The sequence below is a fragment of the Chanodichthys erythropterus genome, chromosome 6, assembly GCF_024489055.1.
Source record: "Chanodichthys erythropterus isolate Z2021 chromosome 6, ASM2448905v1, whole genome shotgun sequence".
NCBI lineage: Eukaryota > Metazoa > Chordata > Actinopteri > Cypriniformes > Xenocyprididae > Chanodichthys > Chanodichthys erythropterus.
This window is the reverse complement of record NC_090226.1, coordinates 15,388,765-15,404,953: the sequence shown is the minus strand read 5'-3', so window position 1 is coordinate 15,404,953 and position 16,189 is coordinate 15,388,765. Positions and strand designations below refer to the sequence as shown.

At 35.3% G+C, this 16,189-nt stretch overlaps 2 protein-coding genes across 7 annotated transcripts in view; one reads left to right on the top strand and one right to left on the bottom strand.

Moving 5' to 3' along the window:
* srgap2 (SLIT-ROBO Rho GTPase activating protein 2) overlaps positions 1–2,207 on the bottom strand; it is a 104,005-nt gene extending 101,798 nt beyond the window's left edge. For 2 of the 4 annotated variants that reach the window (XM_067388222.1, XM_067388226.1), the window contains exons 1-2: positions 2,007–2,181; positions 783–1,231 (exon numbers count right to left, since the gene is read on the bottom strand). In XM_067388222.1, coding sequence (XP_067244323.1) covers positions 783–849 — 67 coding nt within the window. In that variant the 5' untranslated portion in view covers positions 850–1,231; positions 2,007–2,181. Of the gene's footprint in view, positions 1–782; positions 1,232–2,006 lie in introns of all 4 variants that reach the window. The other 2 variants (XM_067388224.1, XM_067388223.1) reach the window with 2 other exon arrangements.
* Positions 2,208–3,350: 1,143 nt separating this feature from the next.
* On the top strand, positions 3,351–9,109 carry fam72a (family with sequence similarity 72 member A). Of its 3 annotated transcripts, XM_067387324.1 has the most exons (6): positions 3,351–3,489; positions 3,845–4,038; positions 4,164–4,241; positions 4,999–5,123; positions 7,388–7,516; positions 8,387–9,109. In XM_067387324.1, the coding sequence occupies exons 2-5, from the start codon at positions 3,893–3,895 to the stop codon at positions 7,480–7,482; spliced, it is 444 nt and encodes a 147-aa protein (XP_067243425.1). In that variant the 5' UTR covers positions 3,351–3,489; positions 3,845–3,892; the 3' UTR covers positions 7,483–7,516; positions 8,387–9,109. The 3 variants fall into 3 exon arrangements, 2 of the variants coding, with proteins under 2 accessions (XP_067243425.1, XP_067243423.1); XR_010895275.1 differs by lacking the exon at positions 8,387–9,109 and having other exon boundaries at positions 4,999–5,247; positions 7,388–7,445; XM_067387322.1 differs by having other exon boundaries at positions 7,388–9,109.
* The last annotated feature ends 7,080 nt before the right edge of the window (positions 9,110–16,189 follow it).

Sequence of the window (16,189 nt, the reverse complement as noted above, 5' to 3'; positions counted from 1 at the left end):
CTAGATCATTTGTGAGAGTGAAGAAATATACGTCGTGTAATGTTACAATAACTTTACAAAATATTATATTTCTTCTAAAAAACAAGAAAACATTCCCTCCGCCTTCAAACTAGCACTTTAAACTGTCACCACCACAGCGTAGTATGAATACCATGAGGTTACAGCCATAACCGAACTGTCACCAAGCATCGCACCTTTGCTTCATTCACGCTCAAAGCTGCCAAGACACAACAGTTTTCTGTCGGATAAAACTCAAAACGGCTTTTAAACGTGTTGCTTAATACCTGACCCACTGTAAAACCTCAATGTCAGCCAACCTGACGTAAAAATCAATGTTGAACAGCACCACACCAGCTCGTATAGAGACACGCAGGGCAAAAGAAAACGCCCTGCCTTGTCTATACGTACAACCTACACAAGCTGACTGAGGAAAACAATGCAGAAAAACAACACAAACGCCACACAAATAACATAATAACACCGTTTTATATACTAAAACCCAGTTAAAAGGTTTGAGTTAGTATGTATTGACACACAGCACAGGCGACTGACTGACTGACTGACTGACTGATCGCATTTCTATCATTCCGCTTGGACACATTGCCACATGTGGAGAAGAGCTAGCATTGTTTCTCACAAAGCCAAATAAAAAGCGTATTTCTACGGTAATACGACTGCGTATTGTGCTCATACACGACAAATGTGCTCAAACATATACACTGCAACCTATCAAATATGCAACACAATGGTAGCCCCTGATATTAGCGATACATTTCACTTACCTTTAACTTGCGTTTCATATTCGGCTATAATTTCCTTGTCCTTTCGGAATTTAGCCGGGGACGTCATATTGATCTAAACGGAGTAAGTCCTGTCAAAGCGAGTAACACCGCAGAACAAAAGCCTCTTCGTCCGCACTTCGTCTACTGATATCCAGTGATTATGTAGGTATGGAAAGCAGGGGATGGGTATTGTCTCCTGTCGATGATCAATAACGCCGCATTATTAGTTGAAGCTGCTGCCGTTTAGCTTCCTAGGTAGAATATGTCCGTGACAGCACGCGAGGAATGAAGCAAAAACAGAAGAGTTTCATCCCACCGTTCACTCACACTGGGTCCGCGCGACTATACGCAGCGCCTTCAAAAGTTTCAGCCTTCCTCCAGCGGTCAGACGGGCGAGTGAGTCTTCTCAGTGCAGGATGAAGGCATGGATTAGACTTCCCAGCATCACACTAAACACACAAGGCAAAGAAAAGTTCACTGGATCAGATTTCTAAAGACTAGTTCCTTCCAGTAAACTTCCTCGTAGTATTTTCGTTTGACGTCCTCCTCTTTACAAACAATTATGAAAAATGTAAACTGACGCACATTAAATAGCTAAATGTGGACTTGAAATAAAATATTATTCTTATATGACAATGTTTATTTATATTTGTTTGTTTTTATATATATATATATATATATATATATATATATATATATATATATATAAATATATATATATACACACACACAAGAATACATTGTCTACTGCAGCTGTAAATAAACCATTAATAATACACCCTGATTAGTATTTTTTTTTTTTTTTTTTTGTAATTTGCATAAGAATTATTTAGCTGTCATTGCTGTAATTTCATCATACATTCCCCAAAGACATATGTGCCAGGATATTTCACATAACAATATGGCATCAATTAAAAACACATACTTTTCCCTCGGTGTCATGGGTGTGGAGAATCATTCTGACATGCTGCCATTCATGATTTTTTATCTAACATGATCAAAGAAAAGGCAAATGACCAATTCTGACAACATAACTGATGTCACAGGATAGGAAACCCTCAAACAAAAGTGTCCAGTATACTGAAGGATTGAAAAGATGATGTTAAAGTCTAAAAAGAGACTAAAATGATTAGTCCTAAAATGAAAGAGGCTATGTGCAGCAAGAGGGAGTTTGTCGAGTAACGTAACGTGATGTGAAAAGCAGAGAGGCCCCTGGAGACTCACTGAATAGTTCTGGGCTTTCCTTAAGGAGATTCCTGCATTTCATCCGGAGAACTGCGGAGGTTTCTCGTGCCTGATGCGCCCGTATCATATACTGCTGAACTGATTCGATAAACCACTTACCTTAAAAGGCGATCTCCATGTCTAAATTCGAGTTTCATTTACCAAATTTCTCCCTCAAGACTTTCTGTTACGCTATTCTCTGAATTTCCCAAACTCAAACCCCGCCTCTTTTCATGGAAGTGATAGAACAACCCCCCTCTATTGTCATTGGTTACAACACACGAACACGACATGAACCTATCAAATTGCCAAAATACACATTTCTGAGGCATTATTATTGTTTTATCTGATAAATTCATCACATGCCGCAGATTTAAATGGGTTTGAGTGAATTAAATAATTTAAAACATTCACTCAAAACTGAAAATTTGAAGACTTCTTTTTTGCTGTTTTATTTTATTTCCGTTAATTTAGCCAATGTCGTCCTTATCAGAAATACTTTTTGTCGATACCTGTTTTTTTCTTTTCTTACATTTCTTTTATTTTTTGTAGCGATGTCTGATTCATGAACATAATCTTCTTGTGATTCGAATCTTTTCAATGTATCGGTTGAACCGATTCATATGAACAGGTCTGAACAGTTCACAAAGCGAACTGAACAATTCACGGATTAACGAGTTGGTTGAAGCAACCTACGCGAACTAAGTGAAATGTTTGCTTAGTTAAAAGGGACAAAAATTATGCTCTCTTGCTCCTAGCTGGAAGCTTCTTCACTCCTTATACTCCGTTTCGCAGGGAATTTAATTAGGTTTAGCGAGGAAGGCAGCAACAATTTGAAGCACCAAACAACTCACTAAACCAATGAACTGGATCTCTTGCGAATCACTTGAATTTCTTGTCGAGTTTGTTTTAAATACATTGAACCAAGCAAGCTGTTTAGCCAAGAGATTATTTTTCATGTAAATTCAAATCATATTTTTCATGTTTTAAATAAGTTTGTGTCGAACTGAATCATTGCTGCAACAAACTGAACTAGAGCACAAGACTGAATTGAAATATATGTAATAAACAGCAACATGTCGCCACAAATGGCTTTGCAATCTACCGCAACGGGATGTCAAAGACCACGTGATGATAAAAGAATCACTAAATCCTTTTTTTGAACCAGCTCTTTGAAACAACTCACTCGAAATTTGCGGAAATGATTCAGACTTCCCCCTCACTAGTGGTTTTGGCACTGCAACCAATCACCTAAGGAATTTGAGCTGACCAATCATGTGTTGGATATGCTAATTTGGAACCAATCAGCGTTAGAAATCAGGCTGTTTGAAAATATTTCAGGAAGTGAATATCCGCTTTGACGCGGACGTAAACAAACGTAGCTTAGCAATCTATTCACTGTTGTAACGACAGAGAGATTGTACAGCAGTACAATGTATTTCTCTGCCGCTTAGATCTAGAACTATCTGATATCCGATAACAGGTAAAGAATGGTTTTATGGCGTGCTTGGTAAATAAATAGTTCATATTTTAGTTAGCAAGCTAGCTTTCTAATAACAAGAAAGGTACAGCTTTTCTGTAATCTAACAGCGATTAATGACCACTAGGAATTACTGTGATTTACATCCGTGATGTTAATTTGAAGGGCTTTTCTGTTTTTGTGATCAAAAGACTCATGACTTGGACACACTGCTAATGTAATACAGGTAAAACGGGCTAGGGCTAGCTGGCTAGACAGGTGCAGGTCGTCTCTGTCAGACTGTTTAAACATCTACTGTAGCTTTCAGTTTAGGTGCTGACTCTCTGTTATCATTTCTGATCATCTCTGTAATCAACAGGAACCGCGTTTGGTTAGGAGCTTTACTTGAGAAGATCTCAACTCAACAATGTCTACTTCAAATTTCAAGAATAAGTGTGTGACGCAAGTCAACTGTGTATACTGTGACAGTTTGCTGTGTATGAGGGGGATGAAAGCAGTACTTTTGGCTGATACGGAAATAGAGTTGTTCTCAACCGACATACCCCCAAATAGGTGAGGCTTCCACGATCAGACAGCATCACACAAACCTTTCATTACATATGTAAAAATGATCATAATATTCAGTTTAATGCTTCTTATAAACATAAACATAAATCTGTGTTGTTTTCCCCATTTAGGACAGTTGATTTTGTGGCAAGCTGCTATTCTACTGAAAGCTGCAAATGCAAATTAAGAGACATTGCTTGTTTGAAATGGTAAAGAGGTCTTTATAAATACTATCTCTTTTTTTTTATTCATAAAGTCCCTATAGTGTTTAGCACAACTAGTGTTTGGAATCATTAAGTTTATTAATAACAAATATGGTTATATACACTAACGTTGAAACGTTTGGGGTCAGTAAGATTTTATTATTATTATTATTATTATTATTATTATTATTATTCAACAAGGATGCATTAAAGTGATGAAAAGTGACAGTAAAGGCATGTTTAATTTTTCAAAAGATTTCTATTTTTCAAATAAATGCTGTTCTTTTGAACTTTAAACATCATAGAATTCTCAAATGTTTCAGAATTTCCACAAAAATATTAAGTAGTGTCGTCAACATTGATTAATAATAAGAATTGTTTCTTCGGCAGCAAATCGGCATATTAGAATCATTTCTGAAGGATCACGTGACACTGAAGACTTGAGTAATGGCTGCTAAAAATTAAGATTTTAAAAATATTCAAATAGAAAACAATTATTTTCACAATATTACTGTTTTTAAAACTGTATTGTGCATATTAAAAATATGAGCAACCCTGAACTTTTAAACAGGAGTGTATTTGCCTTATATTTACACTGTATCATATTTAAATTCGCAAGTTGGCTTCAAAAATGTTGTTTTGCCCTTTTAGCTTTTAGTTCTTTGTTTACACTGAGCCATTTGCTGTTCTGTGTCATTGTGTCTCACAAAGCATTTGATTCCTGTGTTTTTGTCTGTCTCTCTGGCTCTTTCTGCACTTTCAGTGGGAATGTTGTGGGATATCACGTGGTGGCCCCATGCAAGCCCTGCTTGCTCTCCTGCAACAATGGTCATTTCTGGATGTTCAACAGTGAGGCTGTGTCCACCATCAATAGACTGGATGCAACAGGTTTGAGACATTTGGTGTAAAAACACTGTCTATGCCCACTGCTTATGGTCAGACAGCATTTGCATACCATTGTTTCATAGATTATCTGCTCATATCCTTCAAAGATCCTATGTAAACAAAAAAGGTTTGTAACAGACTTTGACAAAACTACAAACATTTAAAAATACACTTGAAGAACAGTTGCGTCTATGTTCTTGCTTGCTTGTTGCTTGTGATTCGGCCATTAACACTAAGTAATAGACTGTGATTATGCATGGATTGACTCACACTAGTGAAGGTTTTTATATGCAGGTGAAGCATGTAAAACCAGTTGTAGGATCTGAAAGAACTGTATAAATGGTTGTCAAATAAATCCTAAAACAAATAGTTCAAGGCATATCTTCTGATACAAAGTGTTGAAAGCTTCTTTTTTGTTGTTTGTTGTATTTGGTCTGCCACAAAAGGGCATGTTAAAAGGTATAAATCTTCAGTAATTGAGCCTTTTGCCTGATACCCTTGGAGGATGTCTTTATTGCAAAAATAGTGTGCCAGGCTAGTCATTTAACTTTTTTGTTTTGTTTGTTTGTTTTATAAGATGTGCCTTGTACTGTAGCATTTTTTACAACACAAGATGCTGCCAACTGATCTTTCAAATGAACTTATTATTGTGTGGTGTAAGTTCAGGAAGCAAGTGTAAGCTGACATGTTAATCTCTATTCAGCAAGATAAATGGTTGCTATGTTTCATTTCATGTGTATTAAAGCTTAACTACACTTACACCACCGTTCAAAATGTTGGGGTCAGTGATCTAATGTATTTTTTCCTTTTTTTTCTTTTTAAGTAATTACAAACCCGATTCCAAAAAAGTTGGGACACTGTACAAAATACTAATCTCATAAACTTATATTTTATTCACAATAGAATATAGATAACATATCAAATGTTGAAAGTGAGACATTTTGAAATGTCATGCAAATATTGGCTCATTTTGGATTTCATGAGAACTACACATTCCAAAAATGTTGGGACAGGTAGCAATAAGAGGCTGGAAAAGTTAAATGTACATATAAGGAACAACTGGAGGACCAATTTGCAACTTCTTAGGTCAATTGGCAACATGATTGGGTATAAAAAGAGCCTCTCAGAGTGGTAGTGTCTCTCAGAAGTTAAGATGGGCAGAGGATCACCAATTCCCCCAAAGCTGCGGTGAAAAATAGTGGAGCAATATCAGAAAGGAGTTTGAAGTTATCATCATCTACAGTGCATAATATCATCCAAAGATTCTGAGAATCTGGAACAATCTATGTGTATAAGTGACAAGGCCGGAAAACCATACTGGATGCCCGTGATCTTCGGGCCCTTAGACGGCACTGCATCACATACAGTAACATTTGAAGTCGATTTTGAGAAAATTCGACTTAAAGTTTTCTGAAGGTTCCAAAACAAAATCACCTAAGAACCATACCTTAAAATCCCTGGTAATACCAGCAAATTTGGCACAAACCAAGTCAAAACCCATATCTGTAGGAAAAATATATATATTCAACATTTATTTTTATTTTTTTGATGATTCCACAATTGTTTGATTGACATTAATGAAACAGACAGCCTGTATTAAGACCTACCAAACGGATTTAATACAATGTTACACATCAGATGTTTTTACCCATGAGTTAACCAAACGGTCACTAAGACATAACAGATGATGTTTATGTGAATACTCGCCAAGACAGATTTTTTGGAAATACTGTATTTCTGATTGTATGTGTATATCGGGATCGCACGCTGTCTGAGGCGTCTTTGTGCGCGCGATTCGGATCTATCAATCAGCGAGAGTAAGATGGTTTTCTTTATATAAGCATGAGTTTGAAAATCACATTTCATTGGTTCAGACTCATGCCATTGAGAATTTGCTATGAATATTTACAAAGTTGGAATGCTGTGCTTTAAAACGATACAGAACTTGTGCTGGGAAGAAGCGCACGTGGTGAAGCGAGCATGGTCAAAAGAAAGGTACTCCTCTCAGAAAACATACAAATATAAAATACTTTTAGATGTTTAAATGCTATTTGGAGTATTGGGATCACTAGACGAGGGCTTAATTAACAAATTATTTGTGGAAACCTCAATTTTGACCAAAATTGGCATTTTTCACTTGTGTTGCCTGTAGCTCAAAATCAACCCGTGTGCATTCCCACTCATTTTGCTGGCACGGGTCACATATTTTGGACATAATGTTAATAAATGCTTCAACTATCAATAATACAAGTCTGTCTCTTTCACAGGGCAGAACCTTCTGCTGTGGGGAGATCTTCCAGAACTGGAAGACAGCGATGATGAGAGCTTGGACAGTTTCTCAGAAGAAGAGTACCTCAGATAGAAACGCTCACGGCCAAAGGAAGTAGACTCTTACGGTAGCGAACTAGTTTGCTTTCACTCTCACAGATCTCCGTTTAAAGCACATTGTCTTGTCTTTAGCTGACTGGGAAAAGGCAAAAGATCTTTATCGTAGCTTGATTCATATGCATTCTTTTGCTATTTTCTTTTAGCATCTTCTCAGATTAGTTTAAGTATTTCAGAGTGCCACTACCAAAGAAACACGTTTCTGTTTTCTTTGCTTTACGATTGCAGTAGCACAAAACATGATGGTTGGACTTTAAGATTTGATGTCATCCTCATGTGTCTTATACAGCATTCACAAATGTTTCAGTCTGTTCAAGATGATTAACAGCAGTGTTATTTGAGGTGTTAATACAGGTTATTTGCTGTGGTACTTATGCATATTGTTGGGAGGCAACAAAATGCTACCCAGCTAGACATTTCTTTCCAAAAAAAAAAAGATTGATGGATATATAGATAGATGGAACAAGTCTAGATGGTTTTATAGGAAGAAATGACTGACATTTACCATGTTTTAATGGTTTACCAGTATATTTCTCCATTTCAGTTGAATTTGTAACACACATAGTGGATATCTGTTGGCATAATTTTGGTACTAATAATTTTTCTACGCATCCCTGCGTAGTTCTGTCTTTTATCTAATTATTTTCTATATTTAGATTTTGTTATTTTCACAGCTTTGACATTTGAAGTGGCACAAAATGACTTGGCAGCTTTAAGTAGAGTCGATAGGTCTCAGCTCAGTGACATTTGGCATTTCAACAAATTTAACATTTTTTACTATGGTACTATGCTTGGCACACTCTTTTCAGTTAATGCTGTTTTCAGTGGTTTAAAATCTGTACTTTCTTGTACTCCTGTTATCTTTCACTCTTTGTCACCAGGGCAATCATGAGAAGATGTGACAGGAAAAAAAATCTGCGCTTAATTACTGTAGATGAAATACTGTATGACACTGTGTGACATACTGGATGAATAATTTAAGCATCCTGATTTTATCTTATTTTTTTTCCATGGAGATAACAAAAAGATTTGCATCCTCTTCTATTTATATTGATTTACAAAGACATGATGTAGTCATTCAGTAGTAGTTTTTCCACAATCTTGTTTACCATTTCACTGTGTAATGATACAGATTTTCCAGTCCAATATGAAGGCTATTATGCCCGCTGTAAACGTCTTAGTGCAACATTTTATGTCATGTTGTATTGCAGGTTGGATTTTCAGTAAAAAACAACAGCAAAAAGAATCAACAACCACTATTGTGATAGCTTTCAGGTGTAGCATTTTTAGGGGTTGGCTCTTTTATGCCTTGAAGCGATCTTTAGTATGCATTTACTGTATGACCAAAATGAAACGATGAAAAAAAAAAAATGTTTTTCATTTTAACTTATTAACAGAGGATTTATTTGATTTAAGTTATCAATGTTTTGAATGTATTTATTAACAGACATGATACTGTATTTATACTGACATGATTTAATTTGCGCCGTGTGAGGATGAAAAAACAAAATGTTTGTATACTTTTGATCTGCATAGACAATATGTTGTTGGTTTAAACTTTGGGCTGTTTTGTATGCTGAATGTCTTGATATTAAATTTTTAATGTGGATATACCTGTGTACATTTTCTTGATGCACCAAATTTCATTACGGTCATTTTAAAATTCTTTTATGTCAGATCAAAACACACTACTCTTCAAACGTTTGTAGTTGGTAAGATTGTTTTTAATTTTTTTTAAAGTCTCTATGTTAAAATGATCCAATAAATATTTAGATGTCTTCAGAATCTATAACAACAACAAAAAAATAATAATAATTCCCCTAACAAAAATCTGTTCAAATATTCAAATAAAAAAAGATTCAAATATTCCTTGGATCAGTGTGTCCACTATAACAGTTAAACATAAACATTCTACCTTTATTTCAACCATTAAATCCATTTTGGAGTACTAGACCAACTGGGCAACCAGACAAGAAAAGCAATTGTCAGAAGTGCAAAAACAGCAGCTACAATGCTGACACAAATGCAGAACTATTTTGCTGAAATGGCATAAACCTTAAAGCAATCTCTTCAATATTTTTCAGATTCACCTCTGAGAAAGTGGGTAGACTGAAGGAGGAAAAGCCTATAACTTGCTAGAATCCAGAGAAAGCAACAAAATACATTTTGAACACCTTTATCATGGTCTGACTGGAATTTCTTTTTTAGCTTGATTGATTTTAGAGAAGAACTGTGACACAAAGCATGCAGCGACTATAAAAAATATTCATTTGAATAAACAAGGCTGGAATGACCCAGATTTATATCCAAATAGAAACTTGTATGACCTAAACATTGCAGTTCACAGACATTTTCTATCAAATTTAGGCTAATTTATTGACATTTGAAGGCTTAAAAATAAAAGGCGGGATAGTTGTAAACATCATATTGGTTAATAATGTATTTGAAATGTTGACACATTTTATTTTTTCTCTCTCAGGAGGATATTAGGCTAAAATCCATGCCCATAATCTCAAATGATCAAATATGATTGCCCGTAAAAGGAAGGTGTGGGAATGTCTTAAAGATTCTTAGAATCAAATACATGCTATTTCAGCAACCCACAACCACAGCCCTCATTTAAGTTATTTTCCACTTGAGAATAAACTAATTTTTTTTTTCTGGAAAAATGCTAAATTATTTTGGCGGCGATAAACTGTAATAACTGTTCAGACACATCTGAGCTTGAACAACACTTTTCATATTTGAAGCCCATCTATCAAATCAGCCTTTGTCTTTACAAACACACCCCCAGACGTCAGTAATTCCTCTGTCAAGATGATTGTCCCTAATCCAGCATCTCTTTCTATATGCACACCTCCTGACAAATGCAACTGAAATCATAGATGTTAGAAATTATATTTTGTGCAACATAATTATACCACACAAAATGTTTAGTTCTGCCACTTTCATCGTGTTAATGGTTAAAATCACATGCTGTCAAACACAAGACTGGTTTGCTGAATTTACAGTGAATGAAATGACATTTCAGTGGAGCCAACATACTATGATAAAGAAACTGAGGGTCCAACACAATTATTTCTGTTTTAGGTCACAGACTGGTATGGTGAGCAGTGTTGGGGGTAACACATTACAAGTAACTTGAGTTATGTGATCAGATTACTTTTTTCAAATAACCAGTAAAGTAATGCATTACTTTCGAATTACAACAAAATACCTGAGTTACTTTTTCAAATAAGTAAAGCAAGTTACTTTTTCACATTTATTGACTGACACCTCTCCTGTTATGGTTATTGTAGTTGTAGACTAACTGTGAGCATGCTTTTACTCATCTCACTTGCATAAAAACATTCAGCATTCCTCAAAATAAATAATACAGCGAAATGCCAACTATTACAGAATATTACACAAACCTGCAATAATCAAATGTTAATACAAATCTAAGCAATACTAATAAGCAAAAATGGCTTCAGAAAAACATAAAAATTTGTGTTTCATTTTTTTGTTTCATTGTTGAAGTAAAGAATGCTGAACTTTCTTCTCCTACGTCCTATTCCAGTGGAAGCCCGTTTCTGCCATTACATAAAAAAATAAAGAGTAATTGCGACTTTTTATCTTGCAATTCTGACTTTATATCACGCAATTGCCAGTTTATATCTCAGAATTGTGACTTTATATCACGCAATCGCGAGTTTATATCTCAGAATTGTGACTTTATATCACGCAATCGCGAGTTTATATCTCAGAATTGTGACTTTATAACACGCAATCGCGAGTTTATATCTCAGAATTGTGACTTTATATCACGCAATCGCGAGTTTATATCTCAGAATTGTGACTTTATAACACGCAATCGCAAGTTTATATCTCAGAATTGTGACTTTATATCACGCAATGGCGAGTTTATATCTCAGAATTGTGACTTTATATCACGCAATCGCGAGTTTATATCTCAGAATTGTGACTTTATATCACGCAATGGCGAGTTTATATCTCAGAATTGTGACTTTATATCACGCAATCGCGAGTTTATATCTCAGAATTGTGACTTTATATCACGCAATTGTGAGTTTATATCTCAGAATTGTGACTTTATATCACGCAATTGCTTGTGACTTTATATCACGCAATTGCGAGTTTATATCTCAGAATTGTGACTTTATAACACGCAATCGCAAGTTTATATCTCAGAATTGTGACTTTATAACACGCAATCGCGAGTTTATATCTCAGAATTGTGACTTTATAACACGCAATCGCGAGTTTATATCTCAGAATTGTGACTTTATAACACGCAATCGCAAGTTTATATCTCAGAATTGTGACTTTATATCACGCAATGGCGAGTTTATATCTGAGAATTGTGACTTTATATCACGCAATCGCGAGTTTATATCTCAGAATTGTGACTTTATATCACGCAATCGCGAGTTTATATCTCAGAATTGTGACTTTATATCACGCAATCGCGAGTTTATATCTCAGAATTGTGACTTTATAACACGCAATCGCAAGTTTATATCTCAGAATTGTGACTTTATATCACGCAATCGCGAGTTTATATCTCAGAATTGTGACTTTATATCACGCAATCGCGAGTTTATATCTCAGAATTGTGACTTTATAACACGCAATCGCAAGTTTATATCTCAGAATTGTGACTTTATATCACGCAATCGCGAGTTTATATCTCAGAATTGTGACTTTATATCACGCAATCGCGAGTTTATATCTCAGAATTGTGACTTTATATCACGCAATCGCGAGTTTATATCTCAGGATTGTGACTTTATAACACGCAATCGCGAGTTTATATCTCAGAATTGTGACTTTATAACACGCAATCGCGAGTTTATATCTCAGAATTGTGACTTTATAACACGCAATCGCGAGTTTATATCTCAGAATTGTGACTTTATATCACGCAATCGCGAGTTTATATCTCAGGATTGTGACTTTATAACACGCAATCGCGAGTTTATATCTCAGGATTGTGACTTTATAACACGCAATCGCGAGTTTATATCTCAGAATTGTGACTTTATAACACGCAATCGCGAGTTTATATCTCAGAATTGTGACTTTATAACACGCAATCGCGAGTTTATATCTCAGAATTGTGACTTTATATCACGCAATGGCGAGTTTATATCTCAGAATTGTGACTTTATACCACGCAATCGCGAGTTTATATCTCAGAATTGTGACTTTATATCACGCAATTGTGAGTTTATATCTCAGAATTGTGACTTTATATCACGCAATCGCGAGTTTATATCTGAGAATTGTGACTTTATATCACGCAATTGTGAGTTTATATCTCAGAATTGTGACTTTATATCACGCAATTGCTTGTGACTTTATATCACGCAATTGCGAGTTTATATCTCAGAATTGTGACTTTATATCACGCAATTGCGAGTTTATATCTCAGAATTGTGACTTTATATCACGCAATTGCTTGTGACTTTATATCACGCAATTGCGAGTTTATATCTCAGAATTGTGACTTTATAACACGCAATTGCGAGTTTATATCTCAGAATTGTGACTTTATATCACGCAATTGCGAGTTTATATCTCAGAATTGTGACTTTATAACACGCAATTGCGAGTTTATATCTCAGAATTGTGACTTTATATCACGCAATCGCGAGTTTATATCTCAGAATTGTGACTTTATAACACGCAATCGCGAGTTTATATCTCAGAATTGTGACTTTATATCACGCAATTGGGAGTTTATATCTCAGAATTGTGACTTCATATCACGCAATCGCGAGTTTATATCTCAGAATTGTGACTTTATATCACGCAATCGCGAGTTTATATCTCAGAATTGTGACTATATCACGCAATCGCGAGTTTATATCTCAGAATTGTGACTTTATATCACGCAATCGCGAGTTTATATCTCAGAATTGTGACTTCAATCACGCAATCGCGAGTTTATATCTCAGAATTGTGACTTTATATCACGCAATCGCGAGTTTATATCTCAGAATTGTGACTTTATATCACGCAATCGCGAGTTTATATCTCAGAATTGTGACTTCATATCACGCAATCGCGAGTTTATATCTCAGAATTGTGACTTTATAACACGCAATCGCGAGTTTATATCTCAGAATTGTGACTTTATAACACGTAATCGCGAGTTTATATCTCAGAATTGTGACTTTATATCACGCAATGGCGAGTTTATATCTCAGAATTGTGACTTTATATCACGCAATCGCGAGTTTATATCTCAGAATTGTGACTTTATAACACGCAATCGCGAGTTTATATCTCAGAATTGTGACTTTATAACACGCAATCGCGAGTTTATATCTCAGAATTGTGACTTTATATCACGCAATCGCGAGTTTATATCTCAGAATTGTGACTTTATATCACGCAATCGCGAGTTTATATCTCAGAATTGTGACTTTATAACACGCAATCGCGAGTTTATATCTCAGAATTGTGACTTTATAACACGTAATCGCGAGTTTATATCTCAGAATTGTGACTTCATATCACGCAATCGCGAGTTTATATCTCAGAATTGTGACTTTATAACACGCAATCGCGAGTTTATATCTCAGAATTGTGACTTTATAACACGCAATGGCGAGTTTATATCTCAGAATTGTGACTTTATATCACGCAATTGCGAGTTTATATCTCAGAATTGTGACTTTATATCACGCAATCGCAAGTTTATATCTCAGAATTGTGAATTTATACCACGCAATCGCGAGTTTATATCTCAGAATTGTGACTTTATATCACGCAATTGCGAGTTTATATCTCAGAATTGTGACTTTATATCACGCAATTGTGAGTTTATATCTCAGAATTGTGACTTTATATCACGCAATTGCGAGTTTATATCTCAGAATTGTGACTTTATAACACGCAATTGCGAGTTTATATCTCAGAATTGTGACTTTATATCACACAATTGCGAGTTTATATCTCAGAATTGTGACTTTATATCACGCAATTGCGAGTTTATATCTCAGAATTGTGACTTTACAACTCGCAAATGTGAGATAAAAAGTCAGAATTGCGAGATAAAAAGTCGCAATTACTCTTTTTATTTTTTTTATTTAGTTGCGGAAACGGGCTTCCATATTTTCCAGAATAGCAGCACAGCTGAAAGGTTTGTTTGAGCTGCGCCCTCTACTGTACAGGCATGACTTTGCATTTCCATCAGCTTGAGGCTTATTTATTTCACTTTTGGTGTGAAATGGCATTTACATTTACCAAAAATTGAGCAAGCAAGCAAGCCCAGCCCAGCCCAGGTGAGAAGTAACGCAAAAGTAATGTAATGCATTATATTCCATAAAAGTAACTAAGTAATGCAATTAGTTACTTTTTTTTTGTTTTTGTTTTTTTTGGAGTAATGCAATATTGTAACACATTACTTTTAAAAGTAACTTTCCGCAACACTGGCGGTGAGGCAAAGTCTCATTCAACTCATCTGTATGATCTTATCAGGTCCCGCTAAGGTTTTATGTTTAAGGGTGTACCTTTATGATGATATTTTACATAAAAATCATCTGTTTTAATGAGTCAGATCGTATGAATTCATACAAAATAGCACATCACACTTAAACATTTTCATTAGATTATATGTGATATGTTCTAAGAACGTTTTCTTAACATTCACATTAAGTTATGAAAACATTATCTCCAAAAGTCTGCATGTGCAAAATGCGTTAATGTTCAATTGAAAGTGTTAATTTCATTAAAAAACATCTATGACAAAAAAAAAAAAAAATATCTTAAAGGGACAGTACACCCAAAAATGAGAATTCTATCATCATTTACTCACCCTCATGTGATTCCAAACCTGTATAAATTTCTTTGTTCTGTTGAACACAAAGAAGATATTTTGCAGAATGTGTTGAACTGAACAGTTTTGGGGCACCATTGACGTCCATAGTAGTTTTTTTCCTACTATGGAAGTAAATGGTGCCCCAAAGTGGCCTAGTTACAAACGTTCATCAAAATAACTTCCTTTGTGCTCAACAGAGCAAAGAAATTTATTCAATTTTGGAACAACTTGAGGGTGAGTAAATGATGATAGAATTTTCATTTTTGGGTGAACTATCCCTTTAACTGATGATCTTTTTCATTAACTAAAACTAGACTAAAATTCACAGATTTTCGCAAATATGATTCACCCATATTAAAGGTGTGATCTACAATTGCACAATGACAATGAGGACTGCCAAAGTAGACAGCTCAATGTATACATGATCAAACTTACAAAAAAAAAACAACAACACTGGCCCGTATCCCACGTATATATGTTCAAACATGCAAGTAGAGATTCAGCAATCATGGCTAATATTATACAGGTATATCCGTCGCCTGAACATGTTGGCTACCATCAGAATACCTGTTAGGCTGCTAAATAATTTTATAGTGTGTGAAAGTGTGGGGGTTGGTTTGCAGTCACTGACAGGAGCTGCTATTGTCCCTCACTGACAGGGGCTGTCAATCTTTAAGAATGTCTCGGAGTGAAGTCACCTTAAGAATAGGGGACCTGAAAAGGTCTGTCAGTGTGTGTGAGAAATGGCAAGTTTTTGAATGGAGTGGTGTCCATAGGGAGATTAGGAATGATATTAAAAGGTCAAAACTGATTAAATATGTCTTATAGTGCAGCAGATAACAGTGCATAGAGCTCA